A 20807-nucleotide genomic window follows, 5' to 3' on the forward strand; every position below is an offset into this window, starting at 1 on the left:
TAAAAATGTTAGGTTTGAATAAACAATGGGAGGTTGGAAAATCGAGAGTACACCTTATGAGAAGGATTTAGGAGTCATAGTGGACTCTAAGCTATTGACTTCCTGACAGTGTTCAGAAGCCATTAAGAAGGCTAACAGAATGTTAGGATATATAGCACGATCTGTGGAGTACAAGTCCAAGGAGGTTATGCTCAAATTTTAGCTGAGGCCTCATCTGGAGTACTGTGTGCAGTTTTGGTCTCCAGGCTAGAAAAAGGACATAGCAGCGTTAGAAAAGGTCCAGAGAACAGTGATTAGGCTAATTCCAGGGCTACAGTGGTTGAATTGTGAGGAAAGATTAAAAGAGCTGAGCCTATACAGTTTAAACAAAAGAAGATTTTAAGAGGTGACATGATTGAAGTGTTTAAAATTATGAAGGGAATTAGTACAATGAATAAAGACTGTTATTTTAAAATTAATTCATCAAAAACGCATGAGCACAGTTGGAAACTTGTTAAGGGAAAATTTTGCACAAACATTAGGAAGTTTTTCTTTATACAAAGAACAATAGACACTAGGAATAAGCTACCAAGTAGTGTGGTAGACAATAAGACTTTAGGGGCTATTAAAACTTGACTTAATGTTTTATTGGAAGAAATAAGTGGATAGGACTGACAAGCTTTGTTGGGCTGAATAGCCTGTTCTTGTCTAGATTGTTCTAATGTTAATTATTTTTAAGTGTTTTTAATATAACTTTCACAAATGATACATTTTACAATTGAATTTTGAGACATTAGCTTTTAATTATGCAATGCACATTTCCAGAATCATAATCTACTTAGGCATATAATCAGTCTTGCATAGATTGCAATGCAGCCTCTCTCACTTTTTTTAATAGTGGGCTTATTTAAATTTTGTTTCATTATTGATGAAGAATTACTTCTTGTTCTGAGGATGAAAAAGACAGTCATTATCTCTGTTATAAATAATTTTACAACAATTAAGTAAAATTTTAACTCTCATTATCACATAATACACTGTGCATCTTGTTAACTTAATACTTAAGTCACAGGATCTCATACTCTTAAAAACAAAGGTGCCAAAGTTGTGATTTAGGAACAACGTCATAAATTAATCATTTTTGGCTCCAACAACGGCCATCCTCGTGAAGAATCCAATTTAGATCTTTAACAATTTTCATAAATAACCATAAATAGAAGATAACAGATTTGTGAAACATCAAAGACTACAGAAATATATATATATATATATATATATATATATATATATATATATATACAGGGTATATCCTCTTTAATAAAACCCTTGTATACTAATAAAAGGCAAAGCCCTCACTCACTCACTCACTCACTGACTGACTGACTCCATCACTAATTCTCCAACTTCCCGTGTAGGTAGAAGGCTGAAATTTGGCAGGCTCATTCCTTACAGCTTACTTACAAAAGTTAGGCAGGTTTCATTTTGAAATTTTACGCGTAACGGTCATAACTGGAACCTACTTCTGTACATATATAAGGCCATAGCCTGCAGCTCGGTCGCCGTGTGAGGCGGAGTTGCGGCCCTCATCGTCACACCTCCCACATAAATGAGTGCCTGCCCATATAAGGCCGTCCGTCAGCAGCAATCCAATAGAAACAAGAGATGGTCAGGGTGGCCAGATTCACAACATACAAGTTTAATGAGAAGACGCGGGGTATAAAGGAGACTTTGGATCACTTCATAACAGATTTAAAATTGCTGTAATGGAGTTAAACTTGCTGGTGAAGGACTGTGCTTATGCAAATGAATAGGAAAGCAAGGTGTAAAGCTTAACTTTAAATTAAGTTCATAGACACGTTGCTGCTGGCGTTTGTCATGCCTAAGACGAATACGATATTCGCGAGATACAAGTTTACTGAGAGGACGCAGGGTATAAACAAGACTTTTGATCACTTTCTGACTGAGTTAAAATTGCTGGTGAAGGACTGTGCTTATGCAAATGAAGAGGAGTCAGAGATAGAATAGTGTTTGGCACAAACTCAGCAAAATTGCGACAGAAACTTTTAAGTGCCGTGTCTGAGCTAACATTAAATAATTGCTGGTGAAGGACTATTCTTATGCAAACGAACAGAAAGCAAATGTTACATTACTTTTAAAATGTTTCCTTTTCTTTTTCATAACTTCTTTAACACACTTCTTCTCTGCGGCAAAGCACGGGTATTTTGCTAGTATGTATATATATATAGTATATATATAGTAGAAAGGCACTATAATGGCACCTGACCCGGCACAGAGAGACATGGAGCACACGTAAAAAGAAACCAAACTTTTATTTTCTCTTCAGCTGTGGGCCACGTCTTTTCCGTGTTCCTCCCCCCTAACAAAGTCCCACAAGCACAAACAAGTCACAAAAGCCAACACAAAGCACATTGGTCTTCACCACCACTCTTCCCGGCAAGCTTTGTCCTCCTCCTCCCAACACTTGTTCCCAATGGTGGCTGCTGGCTCCCTTTTATAACCCACCCGGAAGTGCTTCAGGTAATTGATGACCTACATCCGGTTGTACTTCCGGGTGTGGCTACATCCCCGCCCACACGGGGTCAGGAAGCCATGCAGCTCCCCCTGGCGGTGGCCATGGAGCCCAACAGGACTGAGCTCCGGAATCCCATGTCTGTGGCCCTGATGAAACCCAGGGGGGCATTCCGGGGGAAGTAGTATGTCATCCATGGCTGTTTCCCCAGACCAAGTGTCCAAGGTGCGCCCCGGCCAGGCATGAAATCTGGCTGTCTGCCACAATATATATATATATATATATATATATATATATATATATATATATACACTGTATATATATACACATACATACATACATATATACATATCTCTCTATTTAAAAAAATCCTGGGAGGGAGACTAGGGAGACGAGACTTCATCTTCTTGGAAGACAATTTAACATCCCGCGAGAGACACTTTAATGTCACGCAAAGACAATTTGATGTCTTGCGAAAGACACGTTAATGTCCCGTAAGACAAGGCAGTGGACAAACATGTGAAACAAGTTCTCGGACATCTAACCAAGCAGTTGTTGGAATGATTTTGGCAGACAGGCATCATGTGCTCCCAGCTCTTAAAACAACGCCAAGTGACAAAAAGAACACACAGCTCACCAGCAGCAGAAAGACAGCAGATGATCCGACTGCATCTCCTTAGCGTGCGTTCAGCCACTAAGGTAGATATATATATATATATATATATATATATATATATATATATATATATATATATATATATATATATATATATATATATATATAGTATATATTTACACAAAAACTATGGTCTGAACAAACACAAGAATGCCTAAAAAGTAAGAACATTTGAAAAAGAAAGACTAGAAAACCTCTGACTTGACTGTCCCTGTCACAATGAGGCGATATGTAGGTGTATTCCTATGTGGACAAAATTGTTGATCAATGAAAGAAAAACTCAAAATGGTCACAGAAATAACTTTAATCTGACAAAAGTAATAATAAATAAAAATTCTATGAAATTTAACCAATGAAAGTCAGACATTGATTTTCAACCATGCTTCAACAGAATTATTTAAAAAAATAAACTCATGGCAGGCCAGGACAAAAATGATGGTACCCCTAACTTAATATTTTGTTGCACAACCTTTTGAGGCATTCACTGCAATCAAACGATTCCTGTAACTGTCAATGAGACTTCTGCACTTCTCAGCAGGTATTTTGGCCCACTCCTCATGAGCAAACTGCTCCAGTTGTCTCAGGTTTGAAGGGTGCCTTTTCCAGATGGCATGTTTCAGCTCTTTCCAAAGATGCTCAATAGGATTGAGGTCAGGGCTCATAGAAGGCCACTTTAGAATAGTCCAATGTTTTCCTCTTAGCCATTCTTGGGTGTTTTTAGCTGTGTGTTTTGGGTCATTGTCCTGTTGCAAGACCCATGACCTGCGACTGAGACCAAGCTTTCTAACACTGGCCAGCACATTTCTCTCTAGAATCCCTTGATAGTCTTGAGATTTCATTGTACCCTGCACAGATTCAAGACACCCTGTGCCAGATGCAGCAAAGCAGCCCCAGAACATAACAGAGCCTCCTCCATGTTTCACAGAAGGGACAGTGTTCTTTTCTTGATATGCTTCATTTTTCCGTCTGTGAACATAGAGCTGATGTGCCTTGGCAAAAAGTTCAATTTTCGTCTCATCTGTCCATAGGACATTCTCCCAGAATCTTTGTGGCTTGTCCACATGTAGTTTGGCAAATTCCAGTCTGGTTTTTTATGATTTGTTTTCAACAATGGTGTCCTCCTTGGTCGTCTCCCATGAAGTCCACTTTGGCTCAAACAACGACGGATGGTGCGATCTGACACTGATGTTCCTTGAGCTTGAAGTTCACCTTGGATCTCTTTAGAAGTTTTTCTGGGCTCTTTTGTTACCATTCGTATTATCCGTCTCTTTGATTTGTCATCAATTTTCCTCCTGCAACCACGTCCAGGGAGGTTGGCTACAGTCCCATGGATCTTAAATTTCTGAATAATATGTGCAACTGTAGTCACAGGAACATCAAGCTGCTTCGAGATGGTCTTATAGCCTTTACCTTTGACATGCTTGTCTATAATTTTCTTTCTAATCTCCTGAGACAACTCTTTCCTTCGCTTCCTCTGGTCCATGTTGAGTGTGGTACACACCATGTCACCAAACAACACAGTGACTACCTGGAGCCCTATATATAGGTCCACTGACTGATTACAAGATTGTAGACACCTGTGATGCTAATTAGTGGACACACCTTGGATTAACATGTCCCTTTGGTCACATTATTTTCAGTCTTTTCTAGGGGTACCATCATTTTTGTCCAGGCCTGTTTCATGAGTTTTTTTTTTTTTATTAATTCTGTTGAAGCATGGTTGAAAACTAATGTCTGACTTTTATTAGTTAAATTTCATAGAATTTTTATTTATTATTACTTTTGTCAGATTAAAGTTATTTCTTGTGACCATTTTGAGTTTTTCTTTCATTGACTAAAGGGTACCAACATTTTTGTCCACGTGTGTGGAGCCCCAGGCACATTTCTATTTGGACACTTCTGCTGAATAATTTGTTGGCTGAAAGTCCTTTTGTTTTAATTTGTTGGACAGAGGATATTTGGCATTGTTCAAAATTTTCTCCTTTGACACTACCTCCAGTCGGTCCAGAGTGTGCCCCAATACTGAGCCTGCCTTTTTAAATTTGCTTGTTGATTCAGTGGACCTCTCTTTAAGTGATGGTACCAGCTCAGCACATCACTGCGTAGACAACTGCTGCTCATCAAAACCAAATTTCAATTTTTCCAAATTTGCATGGGGGGACATCTGACCCCGGGAGCAGCATCCAGGGGCACCAAATTGATGTTACGAAATTTTACAATTAAATGTTTTCCATTCTTAAATGGAATAAAAAGTAAATAAAAAAACATTCCCATACTCAGTCCATCACTCCATCAGTATGAGGATAACTTTTTCCTATGTTTTTGTCTCCGATTTCGAAGCACGTATTAGTTCTATATACCCAACAGACAATAATGTATCACCTCCACTACTCTAACATGCTTGACTCCCACCCAGAAACATTTTTGACATTATTAAACAGGTCGCGCAACTGACATGAGCCACTGGTGTATCATTGTCTACGTTGTTGTAAACGCCATTTCTGTGTGCCAAGTGATTTGTTTTTATGTGTTTGACAGAAAATTGATTGGGCTGTGGTGAAGTATTCTAGTAGATGGCTGCAAAAGTCTAGACGTTTAACCATCATATTTTCGTATGAATAAATTGTAAGTAATGCAGTTTTTATAAATATATCATTTTTTTGCTTTGTAATTTGCTATATACTTTCTTTAAAATCATTTTTAAATGCGGAAAACGAATTCTTTCTTACAAAAACTAATGACGGATTTAGATTTTAAAGAACATGAAACTTATCCCGTGTTAGGATATAGCGGGTTGGATAATGACTGATTGACTGATCTACCTTTGCACTGCAAACAGATTTAAGCAATTTACACACGCTCCCTAACTGGTCCTTCTCTATGTGGCCTTTGAACCGTTCCTGAGAGAGAGAGAGAGAGAGAGAGAGAGAGAGAGAGAGAGATATGCAGTGCGTCATTAGACTCTCTTCTCGAGTTTTATTACCTTCGCATTTTATCGTTTTCCGTGCCATGTCATCTTCAGGAGCGATGAGGCCTGCCGTACCTAGGACGGTACTCGGCAGCATGGCTTTTGGTGGACGCGCCGATGCGAGTACGAGCAACATTATGCTCCGCGCTTTCTTGGAGCGCGGGCACGATACGATAGATACGGCGTTTATGTATAACGATGGTCAATCTGAGGCAATATTGGGGTCCATGGGCCTGGAAGCCACAGGTAGGAGCGAATCATGCAAGTTATCCGATACCGTATTTAGATTGTTCAGTGTTGAGATTGGTGGGAGGCCGACTGTTCGTTTGTGACATTCCTTTTAGCTGTGAAGAAACTAACATAATGGTAGAGTTTATTGAAGTCAATTAGTAGTCTGGTCAGAGAGAGAGCAGCAGCATATTGTGAACTAGCGGGGATTTTCAAGCTCCGTCCTGGGGCTTCAGCTGTAGTAGCAGGTTTTTGTTCCAAGCAGTTGCACTATCGGTGAGACATTTCACGTCTAACTGATCTCCGTTTCATTTGCAAACATTGTTCCTTTTTTACTTTGAGTTCAACAAAATACAGCAGTGCAAGATTTAAATCTTAAAATCTTAAGCCCGTTTTGTAATTTTAACTTTTTATTGTGAGTTTACTTTTATTTATTTTATCTGAATCCTGATAATGAGTGGAGTAAACGGCAATAAAGGGCATCAGTGTTACCCACTTCTGTAGTTGCTAGCAAATGATTTTAACAACATATTTAACTTATTCACCATGGCCTTTGTGACTTGGATCAATACACATATAAATTATTGTTTGATGCAGTAAAGATTTAGTGTAACCAATTTGTAATATGGAAACTTGTAAATAACAGTTTGCTCAACTAATGAAGGAGTTCAAATTAAAGTTGTTTGGGATGAAAACCTGCAGCTACTGGGTGGCCTCATGCATTAACTGCAAAATCCTCTGGGATTTTCATCCCAACCACTTTATTATTTTTTTAATTGGTAACCAATTACTGCTGCTAATGGAACTTATTTTACCATAATTGTAATTGAGCTGCTTTTTAAAGTTCAGAGCTCTTAATATTTCAGTTCTCATTTTATCATTTCCCCCTAACCAGTAGACAAGCCATGAACTTTAAAGTATGTGTGTATTCCATGAAGCAGACTTGTGAAATGGAGAATTTGCATGCTGGGGGTTATTTGAATATGACTCTTGCTGAGGAGTTTGTACTCCTTACAAAGGCTGATTGCACAATACAACTGGCCTTGCATGCTGTTTAAAAGGACATCTGTGGTAATTGATTCTCTAGAATGATTTGTGTTTTTCATAAATTTCATAAGCTTGGTGGTGCCATTATTTGCACAAGTGCCTTTCATGTTTGGAAAGCCTAAGGAACATTATCTAGTGTTAATGTTACAACTTAGAATAGATGTATTTTACATAGACCAACTTAACAACAAAAATGTCCTCCCATTTTGCATGATGGCCAGCAAACTGCTTCAGTTCAAAGGATACTCTGACTCTGCATCGCCAGCACTTTACAGAAACATGGTTGATGCAGATCTTTTGCATAGTGGTTAAGCGTTTGTGATGGCAAGTTCACTTAATAATGTATGGCTTCAACTTGTGGCATATAAAGTTGTTTTTTTGCAAATCTGTAGTCATTAAGAAATGCCATGGGTATAACTATTTGAGGTAGAGCAAGTTTGTATGCCATGGATGAACCTACAAGCTTGATGAATGCAAGCTTAGCTTTTTATTTATTAAATACATCTGCAAACATCTGTATAGAAAGTATTAGTATGAGTGTCATAGCATGCTGGCTAAATTTTATAATTAATGTTTTACTTTAAGATCCTCAATTACAAAACATTTTGTATTTTTTTTTTATATCTTGCTAGTGAAAAAAGATTAATATGGACTATTATAAGATAGTAGAGATGGAATGCAAATGAGTATTGAGTTGAGCACTTGAATCTGTTTAATGGGTTACAGTTTATTACACAATTTAAACACATTGTTACTGCAGTGGTGTTTTTATTCTGTAAAAGTTCTACATGGTACACCTTTTTAAGATGAACCATGGTGTGTGCTGTTTCCTTAACTTTATAGAAGTGTGGTATTTTTGATTATACACTGCATTACTCTGAACAGCTCTGTGCCACTTAATGTTTGATAACATAGAAATTGGAACTTTACACTTTAAGGAACACACCTTTTTATAATTTTTTTTTTTTAACTACAGTATATCTTTTGCCTTTTGTTGTCAAAAAAGAGCAATGTGGGTGAACAGTGTAATAATTTAAGTGTGATAATTATTAATTCTGGATGTTTTTATACAGTTTAGCATTCAGAGTTTTACAATTCTATCACAAACCTATCAGGTGATTTTAAAAAAATAATGCAACTATGAATGCAGCAACATTTGTTAAATCCTGTCACTGAAAAAGTACCACTTCCGGTTAACAGAAATAGCCCAAAAGTTGCTAGAAATCTATGTTGTGTACCTAATACTTGCATGCAAAATTTGGTTGATCCTAAGTGAAAGCATACTCAAGTTATTGTGTTTACATACACAGACATAACTGCAAAAATGGTATTTTTCGAACTCGGGGTGGTCTAAAATGCCTATCAAAATTTTGAAAAGGAATTTTTGGAGGATTCCAATACTTTCCCTATACTTCGTATACAAGAAAGTCAGAGAGGTCTAAAATGTTGAGATTTTTAAATGTCAAGATTCATAAAAATCTCGACATCACATTTTTTGATGATTTACAATACTTTCCCAATACTTAGTATATGAGAAAGTAAAAACACACAATAGTGATGAAAGACATAATTTAAATGTTATATATTAATTCTTCTTTTCTCAATGGATACTTTAGCCTTTAACATTTTACCATTTTGTGTTAAGCAAATAAGAGTATATCTAAATGAGGATATATTAACATTACGTATGTTAATTCTAAATAAGGATTTAATAATAGTAGGTATGCCAAGAAAATCCTCAGAACCTTTCTCCTAAGTTTTGTTTCTCAGCAAATGTGATTTTCAATCCATGCTAAATTGCTTCAAGTGCTAAGCGCAACTTGCCCTTGTCCTCCATGGCGGAAGTGCAAATGGTTGAAATAGTTCTGGCTTAAATCAAGACTTGCTTGGAGTATTCCATGAAGGATGCTTACCATTTTACCAGATGACAAGCTAACTTGGAAGTCTCAAACTTGTCTTCTTGTAATCCAACTGTGTTTGCTTCAACCAGTTTCATAATTTAAAGCCATTCTTGCTGCTAATGAAACCCAATGTTTAATTCTATGGCTTCTTAGTGTGCTCATTCCGTCACACCAGACATTTCCAAAACTGCTCATTTTCTTTTTTTGAAGAGTATCATCATGTTCTGAAGACCAGTCCAAATTGATGTTTTCTGGACCTTCACTTTTTTTTTTATTTTCAAACATTTTATTGAAACAGATACTGTATGATAGACCTATTCAAATAGGATGAAGTTGCTTTGTCATTGGTTGGGTCACTTTTCATATTGTTGTTGGACTGCTTTTAACAATGAGGGCTGCTGTACTTTAAGAAGCAAGTCAATTAAATTAAAGGATCTGTGGTCTGTTTCACTAGTAGCAGTGATTGGCTGCTAATTAAGAAAGTTGCTGAAATGAAAACCTGCAGCCGCTGTGGCCCTCTTGTATCTGAGTTTGGTCACACTAGCAATGTACTTAACAGTTCTCTTAACATCAGGTATGTTTCTTGTTTCTCACATCCTCATTTATTTTAGTTTTTTTTTCTCTCTGTAGTGAAAATTGATACAAAAGCAAACCCTTGGAATGGGAAGACCTTAAAGCCAGCAAGCGTTCGAGCACAGTTAGAGTCCTCGCTTAAAAGCTTGCAACGGCCACAAGCAAATGTATTTTATCTTCATGCTCCAGACCATGAAAATCCAATTGAGGACACACTGCATGCCTGCCAGGAACTTTACAAAGAGGTGGGCAACTACACTGGAAGGGGTGGCACAAAGACAACTAGATCCCAACTAATGGAGAAATGTGTGCCTTTCCACAGGGAAAATTTAAGGAGCTAGGTTTGTCAAACTATGCAGCCTGGGAAGTGGCAGAGATTTGCAGTATTTGTAAGCATAATGGCTGGGTTCTGCCCACTTTGTACCAGGTGAGTGTCTAATTGAGTAAACCAAATCAGTGATAAGCTTCTTTTAGATCAAGAATATTGGTTTTTTTTTTTTTTTTCTCCCTCCTCCTTAAGTATAATCTTTTGAGATGTATTTCTCCCCCCCCTCCCCCTTCTCTACTCGCTATTAGGGGATGTATAATGCAACCACTCGTCAGGTTGAGACTGAATTGCTACCATGTCTGCGATATTTCAAGATGAGTTTTTATGCCTATAACCCTCTTGCAGGTAAGGAGGTGGACAGACGTCTTTGGTATTGATGTTCCTCATGCAGTTAGGCTCTTGCTCGTACATTGCCAATGGCAGTGGTTCTAAAACTTTGGGGCGGGCCCCCCTAGGGGGGCACGAAGTAACAAAAAAGGAGGTGCAAACATGTGAAAAATAGAAAACAAGACTCGAAAATATGAAAAATACATCTATTGATACCAAAACGAATTAACTGAAACTACTTTCTGATACTAGAAAAATAAATCGAGTTAGATAAATGTTGATAAAAGTTAAGTAGGTATAATAAAATATGCATCTATGATATATCATTAATTTAAAAAAGAAGAAATTGGTATTAGTGGGTTCCTTTCAAAAAAAATGTTAGGGGGGCACGATTAAAACTGTTATGAAAACTCGGGTCGCAAATACGTAAAGGATGAGAAACGCTGGCCTATTGAGTTAAAATGGGAAGCCTATTTCTATAACCTTTAAAATTTACTCATTTGGCCCTCCCTGATGGGATTGAGCTGCTCATCAGGCTTCATTAATTTTTAATTTTAAATTAATCCTGAAGAGTCTTCATTATAAAGTAAAAGAGCTAAGTGTTTTCACTTTCTTCAGGTGGGATGCTCACTGGTAAATACAAGTTTGAGGACAAGGATGAGTTACAGCCTGTGGGACGCTTTTTTGGAAATGACTGGGCATCAGTGTACCATTCCAGGTAAGCAAGGTTACTTTCACTGGTACCTCTTTGACATGGTGTTTAAATGGGTTAGGATCTTCCTGTTTATGCCTTACATTAACTCCCTATCTTCCCTAAAATATTTCCTAACCTGCTAATGGCTGTCATTTTAAGTTTGTTGAAAACTTGCCTTACTTTTTGTTTTTCACAAAAAACAAATTTGATGTTTTTTTTTCCCCCCTCATCAGGTACTGGAAACCACATCACTTTCAAGCAGTAGACCTGGTAAAGAATGCTCTGAAAGCTGCATATGGCCCTGACCAGACCAGCATGACTTGTGCCTCACTGAGATGGATGTATCACCACTCTCAGTTGCGGGTGAGTGAACAGAGAGACCCCTAAAAGGATCACTTTTGTGGTAATATACAATATATTCTCGGAAAGCTTGATTTTATATTACCCAGATCATTATATAGTATTTACAAGAGACCCTCCTGGCCAGACTCTACCAGAAATCTGCCTAAATGGGCTAGGCCTGTACTGATGAACTTTATCCTCCGCAATGGAAAACTGATTCCTTACCTTGCCAATTGACATTATTTTGCTGATGATTAGAACCATGTAACTAAACACCTCATAAATGCCCTGTTTACTTTGGGCACTGTTGCATTTTATTAAGAGGAGCGGAGAGAGGTAGAGGTTCTTGTGTAATGCCACACTTGTTACATCTCTTGTCAAAGACGCAAACTTGCTGCTGTTAATCTGGAGGTGTGAAGAGTCGTGGCTTGTGAGATAAAATCCTTCAATTGTTGAGTGACAGCGATCGTGATGGGCTGTCCAGTCTCCACATGTGTTAGGTTTGCATTACAAACTCAATCTCTTAACCATTTATTCACATAAATAATGTGTAACAGTTGAGGTACCTGTGACGATGTGGGTTCTGGCTCCACACTCCCTTTGCTATTGGAAGCACTCGAACCCAACACCGTCGATAATGTTGCCGAGTGAGCTAGTCAATGGAGGCAAATTAAGCATCTGAGCAAGGGGAAGGTAAAAAGTGCAAAAGTGCTTTTATTAAAAATTGTCCATCAAAACAAATCAAAAACAGTGTTCATAAATAGTGCAGTACTCCAATAAATAAATAAATAATCCATTAAATGAACATGTGGAGGTTAAAAATCAATAAATAGAAAAAAAACACATCCTTAAAAATCGGAGGTTAAAATCTTCTCTTGGAAGCAGTTTTAAAACCAACAACAAACAAATCCGGTGTTCTTTTGTTAGGGTCTCACCTGCTTATCCCGTTTGGGCATCGCAGCAGGCAAGACGCTCTCTGCAGCTGCCCTCCTGAAACAAACGCACGAGACTGGAGACCTCCTGATCCCTGGCTTCGGTATGGCACTCATCCCAGTCCCGGAGAACTTGGTTTCCCACAACGCCAGGTCGCCACGCTTGGGGATTCCCACCACCAAGTCTCCCGACTTCCGCTGCCTTTCAATGGCCTCTCGCGCCAGTCGCCTTCCCTGGTCACTCCGCTACCTGATCGCCAGCGGAGCGACATCAACACAAACGTCTGGGTGTCGGCCTAACACCCAGCTTCAACGCAGCTGCCCACGAGCGCCATTCGCCGCCGTCCGCTTCGCTCTTGCTCTCTCTCTCTCTCTCACCAACCTGCTTCCTCTCCTTTCCTTTCTCTCCCCGATCGTTTTTTTAAAACCGACTCGCGCTTCTTTTTTAAAATGACGAGGGCCACAGCAGCTGCAGCATTAGCCGCGGGACAAATCATGAATGTGGGCAGTTCCTCACCTGTGCACTAGGTGAGAAACGCCCACACCCTACGGATTGTCCCGCGGCTCACTATGGCCCAACGTCCCCTCGCTAAGCCGCGAGCACATTGATTATTTATTTAAAAATGGCCTTTACTCAACGAGCTGTGGACCCATAACACCACAGTACCTTGTACCCATCTCTCACTGCCCTGCTTATATTTTGGTTTTTTTTTTTCCCCCAAATCCAATTGTGTTAATAGTTGATGAGATGAGCTTTTAGTTCTTATGCTAGCACTTTTGACTAAACTTGCATGGCTATTTGCACATACAGCATGCACCTTGCCATGCAAGTACCTCGTTTGTTAATCTTTTAGGATATCCATTTTCAAGTTTACTCAAACGTTTTGGCTCACCAGGTCTTATTTACTTCAAACCAAAGTATTTAAAAAACTGGTACCTTCATAGCTGTCAATTTGCCCATCTGTGCTTTTCTATATTGAGGTACTTTTGTACATCGTTGCAGTGCATGCCTGTTAACGGTGAGGACACCCTGTGGCCAAGTTAGTGTTCTGCAAATGCTGAAATTTTCAGTGTCCGCTTACTTAATCAAATGTGGTGATTCCTCACCTCCAGCTAAGACCACCTCAATCAGAAATATTTAAAGGGACAGACAATTGATGTGAGTATTCTATTTATCATCTAAAGCACTTTCTAACTCGAGGGTATGTCACACTTGATAACATGACATTGCTGATCTCTCAAGAACTGAATGTTCGTCCTTTTTTCTATAAAGTCCATAATGTGTTGCGTGACTTAGCCTGCACTGTACCAACGATGTACAAGTGCGGCAAGCAGTTATTTATTTTCCTCCCCTCCTTTCATTTTGTCATGGTACATAAAATCGGACAGATGAGCCTCCCTTCTGTTTACAAGGTCCAAAATACATCTGTTCCTTATTTCTTACATTATGCAGTGGTCATCAGTTGTCGGCTCTCATGCGCACGAAGCCCCCCACAACCAAAGTGAAAATCAAAACGGTTTGATTTTAAACTAGCCAGTTGCAGACTAGTTGGTCTCGATCATTGAGTAAGTCCTATTTGATGATCAGCTTCACAGGAATGCACAGATGACTTCCTCCTACTTGTTAAGATTTCATTAAGATAATTTATGACTGGTAATCATTGGGAAAAGTTGTGTAATGGGACATGACCTTAATCCCGGAATGTGCAGAGAAGCATTTTGGGCAAAGTCTTGTTTAAAATTAATGGTGGGAATGTGTTTGCTTTTATACCAAAATGATTTGTTCCAGGGAATAGAGGAGTAAATTTGAGGGCTTGGTGCCACTTTAGCAAATGTGAAATGGATGACTAACACAATGTTCAGTTGTAATTCAAACAGAACTTTGTTCACCGGTATAGGAAATAGTTTTTAAAGACCTAGGCCACTTTTAGAAAGTGTAGCTAACTTGCTGAAAGCCATTGATTAAATCCTGTAGTATTTTTATGAATGGGGAAGAAAAGGGGCTTCTCTGTAGCCCATCCCAGCCTCAGAAATGAGCAGACCACCTTGTATCTATCTACTATCAGTTGTGGACTTGTGTTCAGAAATTCCTGCATGCTGTTCTGTTTAGTTACTCATTCATGTTTAGTAACGTACTGTATCGTCTCCAGCAGTAACACATACAATACATGCATGGGTTCCTTGAAGTGTGGTTTTCATTTACCCAGTTGTCTGTTCTTCTTGTCCAAGTTTGGGTGTAATTACCCCCCCCAACCACAATTTAAACGTAACTGTTCTAAATAACTGTGCGCTCATATTAGTATGCAGTATAAACTCCTCATCCCTGGGGAAATTTAGCAGTTTTATTTCTGGTTAGGTTTCTTGGTATGCATGTGTCATTATTTACAGAAGGATAGAAGTATACCCATCTGAAAAGAGAAGTGCAATTTAACAGTAAAATGCCATGATTGGAGGGAGGTATGCAAAGGAAGACACCCTTCTCAAAGTTGCTTCCTTATGCAAAGGTAATTCTGTATTCAAAGGAATTTTCAATTTATATTAAGTGGGATTCCAGTAATGAGTCCAGTTCACTATACAGTAATCCCTCGCTATATCGCGCTTCGACTTTCACGGCTTTACTCTATCGCGGATTTTGTATGCAAGCATATCTAAATGTATAACGCGGATTTTTCGCTGCTTCGCGGGTTCTGCGGACAATGGGTCTTTTTACTTCCTGTACATGCTTCCTCATTTGGTTTGCCCAGTTGGTCTCATACAAGGGACGCTATTGGTGGATGGCTGAGAAGCTAACCAATCAGAGCACGCAGTTAAGTTCCTGTTTGCTGAATGGCTCAGCGACAGAGAGCTGAATTCGATTCCACGGCATTAACCAGGAAGTCTCGTCTCGCTCATTCAGCATCAACGTGTTTCGCTGTGTAAAGGGTTAACTTTTGTGCTCTTTTGTGTTTATCCATCCACCGATCAATTTTCTAACCCGCTGGAGCCAATCCCAACCAACACAGGGCACAAGGCAGGGTGCCAACCCACCACAGCTTTTGTGTTTATCTTTGTGCATAGTCAAGCCCTTCATTAGGGCTCCAAAACTATCTGCTCCTGCTCCTGTTACTGCTTCAGGGGCCGTGCCCAAGCGCCAACGGAAGATGTTAATGATTGCCGAAAAGGTAAATGTTTTGGATATGTTGAAGGAAGGGAAAAGCTACACCACTGTAGGACGCAATTACGGCATCAATGAGGCTACAATTCTTTTTATTTAAAAAGTAGGAAAGGAATATAAGATCTACAACCACAGTGTCCTTTTAAACAGGGAGCAAAATGAGTTGTAATTGGATGTAATAAGGCAGTAGTCCAGATGGAATCTGCTTTAGGGATTTGGATTGAAGTCTGCCGGAAGAACAACAACAACAACGGCGGTGCTATACAGTTGCCTGAAGATGTTCCTTTAGAAGGGCTGTAACGCTCTCCTTTGTTGTGCAGTAAAACTAAACTCATCGTTATCGGACAAGTCATCGTGTCATTGTTAGTGAGTAACTATAATTTTTTACTTAGTACATGTACGTATGTTTAGTGTCACTGTACACACATTTTACTGTATACATTTTTTCTTGCATTGCACGTATTTATTGCTGGTGGCCTGTCTATCGTAATGGCTGTAACATGTGATATCGGAGACACTATCTTTTTAAAATATTTAGGTTTTACTGTATATAAACAGTGTGTTTACATACATAATTTCAATGACTGTTACCTAATATCTAAGAGAATACAGAGGGTTTATGCTGTATAACTGTGCAGGGAATATTTATAAACAGTGTGGGAGCGTTTATAAGGGCTTAAAATATATAAAAATAACCATACAAACATGGTTTCTACTTCGCGGATTTTCACCTATCGCGGGGGGTCTGGAATGCAACCCCCGCGATCGAGGAGGGATTACTATATATAAATTGCTGAAGTAAAAAAATGCATCAAATATATATACTGTGTATATTAGGGCTTTCAAAATTAATGAATATTAATTTTAATGCTGTTAATGAATGCAAATTAGTTCAATTAAGAAAAAAATGCAAAACTTATCAGCTGACTAAAAAAAAAAACAACCCTATTTACAGTATTTTAAACATTTGGTCTGTATATGAAGTTATTGGCAATTGAAAATATTCTTTAGGTGTTACAAAAAATTTATCATAAAATTTACAAACGAGAGCAGCAGTTGTTCTACAATGGTAGGTGTGGAACCAAAAAAATAAGAAAAAACTGGAACTTCAAAGGGCTGTTGGTTGCACAGAGGATGAACTCAAGTTGTCATGCTTATCTGTTTCTCAATTCTATGGTGCTGTCTCATGGTACTTATGACTTCACTTCTGTCTTTACATTGCCATTCTCTTGAGTGTCCAAATCAAAGTCTTCCACCAGACCAAGGAACGATGGATTTTTGTGAAAGAGCGCTTCCTAGATGAGTGCTTTCTTTCTCAGTCCCCCCCACTCGCACAAGCAGTCTGTCCCTGTCTCAGGTCTGGTCCTCCAGCATTACAAGATTTTTAATTTTGGTGAACATGTTTGATGTATCCTCAGTTTTAAAACAGTTTTAGAAACTGGCAGACAAAGACAGAATATTTAATTTTGACAATTACTAATACACATATCTAACATCGCATATTAATATTAATCAAGGATGGAAAGCTACTTTTTTCAGGCAGAGTTGACAGTATTTGGCGACCCTCATCCATTCTTTAAAAATAAATACAGTAATGTGCTGAACTTTAAAAGCAGAACTGTACAAAAAGTTCTCAAAACTATAATGGAACATTGACATAATGACCCAATAAAACAAAGACATTCAGCCTTAGCCATTGACTTTTTTTGGAACTGGAATTCTGTTACTTGGGTTATTTTTCTTCTTCTTTTGAGAAGAAATGAGAATGTATTTTTTGTAAATTAAAAATATGGAAATTTTGGGCAATGTTTTTTTCCTTTTTGAATTTTGCTACTCTTCTTTAGGAAAAAAAAAGCATTTGTGCATAAGAAAATCAAGACCTATGTAACCACACGCTCTATCTCTAAATGCTTGTGGGAGATGAGCAATATTATTTTTAAGAGTTCAGTTTGTAACAACTTTAAGACTGTAAGAAAATGGGGATACTTCACAATATTTCGATTCATGGTGGTGCTCCACCAAGAGAAAATGTGGCAATAGTCTGCTGTATTTGGGCATTTGCTTTGATTTTTATAAATCTATTATACAAAATCATCATTAGTATGCAAAATCTCCAGCAGGCTATAAATCCATGAATGTACAACTTGATATTTGGTCATGATTGAAACAGAATCTAAAGTATTTAACTACCACTATTTATTTATTTGCAATATGCATCATATCAGACAGCAGACCTATAAAATTAATTGAAGAGAACTGGGCTGAGAGATGTCATTCAGTGAGGACTGATAGTTCTTTCTCATTACCTTAAATGACACAGTTGTCGCATGTAAAGGACTTGTATGAAAGGCACAAGCATTCTCAGTCACATTCACTGGGCACTACTAGACACTCCTAAACTAACTACCTTTGTTAAATATATGATTATCGTTTGACAGCCCTAATAAACACACAGAGTATAAGCCACAACATTAAAACCTCTGATGGGTAAAGGGGATATCATTGACTATCTCGTTACAGTGGCTCCTGATAAGGGGTGGGATATACTGTATTAGGCAGCAAGTGAACAGTCAGCCCTTGAAGATGATGTGTTGGAAGTAGGAAACTTGGGCAAGCGTAAAGCCTGATGCATACTTGAGCAACAAGTCTACACTATAGCTGTGTGCATAGTAAAACCATTTTAAAGTTCTGTGTCGCACTGCATCGTAGGCACATGCCTGAACATTTAGTTGACAGCATTTGTAACATGCAAGAAAAGCGAATGATCCAATAAAGTTCACATGGTTTTTGCCCTCCAGCATTTTTTTCCATAGGTGAATGTATTTGTCCCTCATGTTTTTCCACTCTTTCATACACATGCTGACTTCCAAGCCTAGAAGATGGGGGGGGGAGGGGGAGAAAAAAACATTTCAGGAAATAAGAAATTGCCAAACTGGCAAAAATAAGAGTTCATGTCAACATGATGCATAGTCACATTTTTGAGGAGGCGTGTGGTAGGCAACGTGTATAACAGTGTAGGCTCGACAGAGATATAAATCAGCATTATGGATCTGAGACAAAGACAGATTGTGATGGCTAGGTGACTGGGTTAATGGCAGCTCTTGTGGGGTCTTTCTGGTATGCCGTGGGTAGTACGTACCAAAAGTGGTCCAAGGAAGGACAACTGGTGAAACGGCGACAAGGTCAAGGGTGGCCATGGCTCAGTGTGATACACAAGGGGAACGAAGGGAAGCCCATCTTGTCTGATCCTACAGAAGAGCAATTGTAGTACAAATTGATGAAAATGTAATGCTGGCCATAAGAGAGAAGTGTTGGAACATGCAGTGCATCGCGGCTTACTGCGTAGCTGCAGACCAGTTGGAGTGCCCATGCTGACACTTGACCGCTACAGAAAGTGCTTATGATGGGCACTTAGAAATGTGCTGTTTTGGTGGCAGGCTGGGAGACCTCCACAGGGTTGTGGTTTTGACTGGTTGGCATATAATATATAAAAATCTCACACTTTATTCAATTGTTTAATGTTTGTCTTTTTCCAAAGAGCAATCTGAGAAGCAGACCTTCAAAATACACTGCATTGATGCCCAATTTTCAAAAATGCTATTGGGCTTTAGTATGTTCAGCATGGTTAGGTAAGACTGCAAGTGAACATCTAGTGCAGAAATACAGGTTTTCTCTTTCATGGCCTGTAGAAGGTGTCCTAGCAGTTGTGACCATTGGTTTCTCCATTAGTATGGTGATGCAAGCTGGGAGATTTAAGGTTGACAGTGAAAAAGCAAGCAATAATAGGTTACCCTGGTAGGTTGCATGGTTGTTTTCCCCCCATATAATAGTGAATGATTAATAAAAAATTAAATGTGAAACACTGATGTAGGCTGACAAATTCCTGCTTCGTACAAATGACACTCCTAGACTTAAAAAGCTTTTCCTCTAATGAAAATGTTCTGTTTCACCTTTACTCAAGTTTTGGTATTCTTGGGATTTTTAACAGACCTGCCTGCTCTTGTCTTTTTCTTGCAGTCAGAACATGGAGATGCTGTCATCCTAGGCATGTCTACCATGGAACAGCTGCAGGAGAACCTTAAAGCCACAGAGGAAGGGCCCTTGGAGGCAGGGGTGGTGGAGGCATTTGACAAGGCTTGGGCTCTTGTAGCACACGATTGTCCAAACTACTTTCGCTGAGTGGTGGTAATGCTGCTATTGCAAAAATGTAATTTGTAGATTAAAAAAAACGCATGTATATGAATTCAACAGCTTTAATTTGCATATTGATTCTGTAAAGGTGTTTTTTTTTTTTTTTTTATAAAATTAAGTAAATTAATGGTCAGAATTATTGGCTAAGACTTGTCACTGTAATGGGTTTTGTGTAGCTTGAAAGACTTCAGATGGATGACCCCCTCCCTTGTGTATGTTTGTAAACTCGCCCTTTATTTCAAGGTCATAATTGGGATGGGAGAAGCTTGGAAAAGTTCTGTTCATGGCAAGACTGTACACAGAATTTGCTCTCACCGTAGAGAACATTTACCTCTGGACTGACTTGCTAAGGTTCTGTGTCTTCAGGTTCAAAAGATACAGTGCATCTGGAAAGTATTCACAGCGCATCACTTTTTCCACATTTTGTTATGTTACAGCCTTATTCCAAAATGGATTAAATTCATTTTTTTCCACAGTATTCTACACACAACCCCTCATAATGGCAACGTGAAAAAAAGTTTACTTGAGATTTTTGCAAATTTATTAAAAATAAAAAAAAACGAGAAATCACATATACATAAGTATTCACAGCTTTTGCCATGAAGCTCAAAATTGAGCTTGGGTGCATCCTGTTTCACCTGGTCATCCTTGAGATGTTTCTGCAGCTTAATTGGAGTCCACCTGTGGTAAATTCAGTTGATTGGACATGATTTGGAAAGGCACACACCTGTCTATAGAAGGTCCCACAGTTGACATGTCACAGCACAAACCAAGCATGAAGTCAAAGGAATTGTCTGTAGACCTCTGAGACAGGATTGTGTTGAGGCACAAATCTGGGGAAGGTCACAGAAAAATTTCTGCTGCTTTTGAAGGTCCCAATGAGCACAGTGGCCTCCATCATCCGTAAGTGGAAGAAGTTCGAAACCACCAGGACTCT

The 20807-nt window shown here is 38.7% G+C and overlaps 1 protein-coding gene across 1 annotated transcript; it reads left to right on the forward strand.

Moving 5' to 3' along the window:
- Positions 1-6063: 6063 nt before the first annotated feature.
- On the forward strand, positions 6064-20006 carry akr7a3 (aldo-keto reductase family 7, member A3 (aflatoxin aldehyde reductase)). Its single transcript, XM_039756133.1, has 7 exons — positions 6064-6399; positions 9960-10147; positions 10225-10329; positions 10479-10575; positions 11176-11275; positions 11485-11614; positions 19697-20006. Exons 1-7 carry the CDS (start codon positions 6129-6131, stop codon positions 19856-19858), a joined length of 1053 nt encoding a protein of 350 aa, XP_039612067.1. The 5' UTR covers positions 6064-6128; the 3' UTR covers positions 19859-20006.
- Positions 20007-20807: the final 801 nt, after the last annotated feature.

The sequence above is a fragment of the Polypterus senegalus genome, chromosome 6, assembly GCF_016835505.1.
Source record: "Polypterus senegalus isolate Bchr_013 chromosome 6, ASM1683550v1, whole genome shotgun sequence".
Classification (NCBI taxonomy): Eukaryota; Metazoa; Chordata; class Cladistia; order Polypteriformes; family Polypteridae; genus Polypterus; species Polypterus senegalus.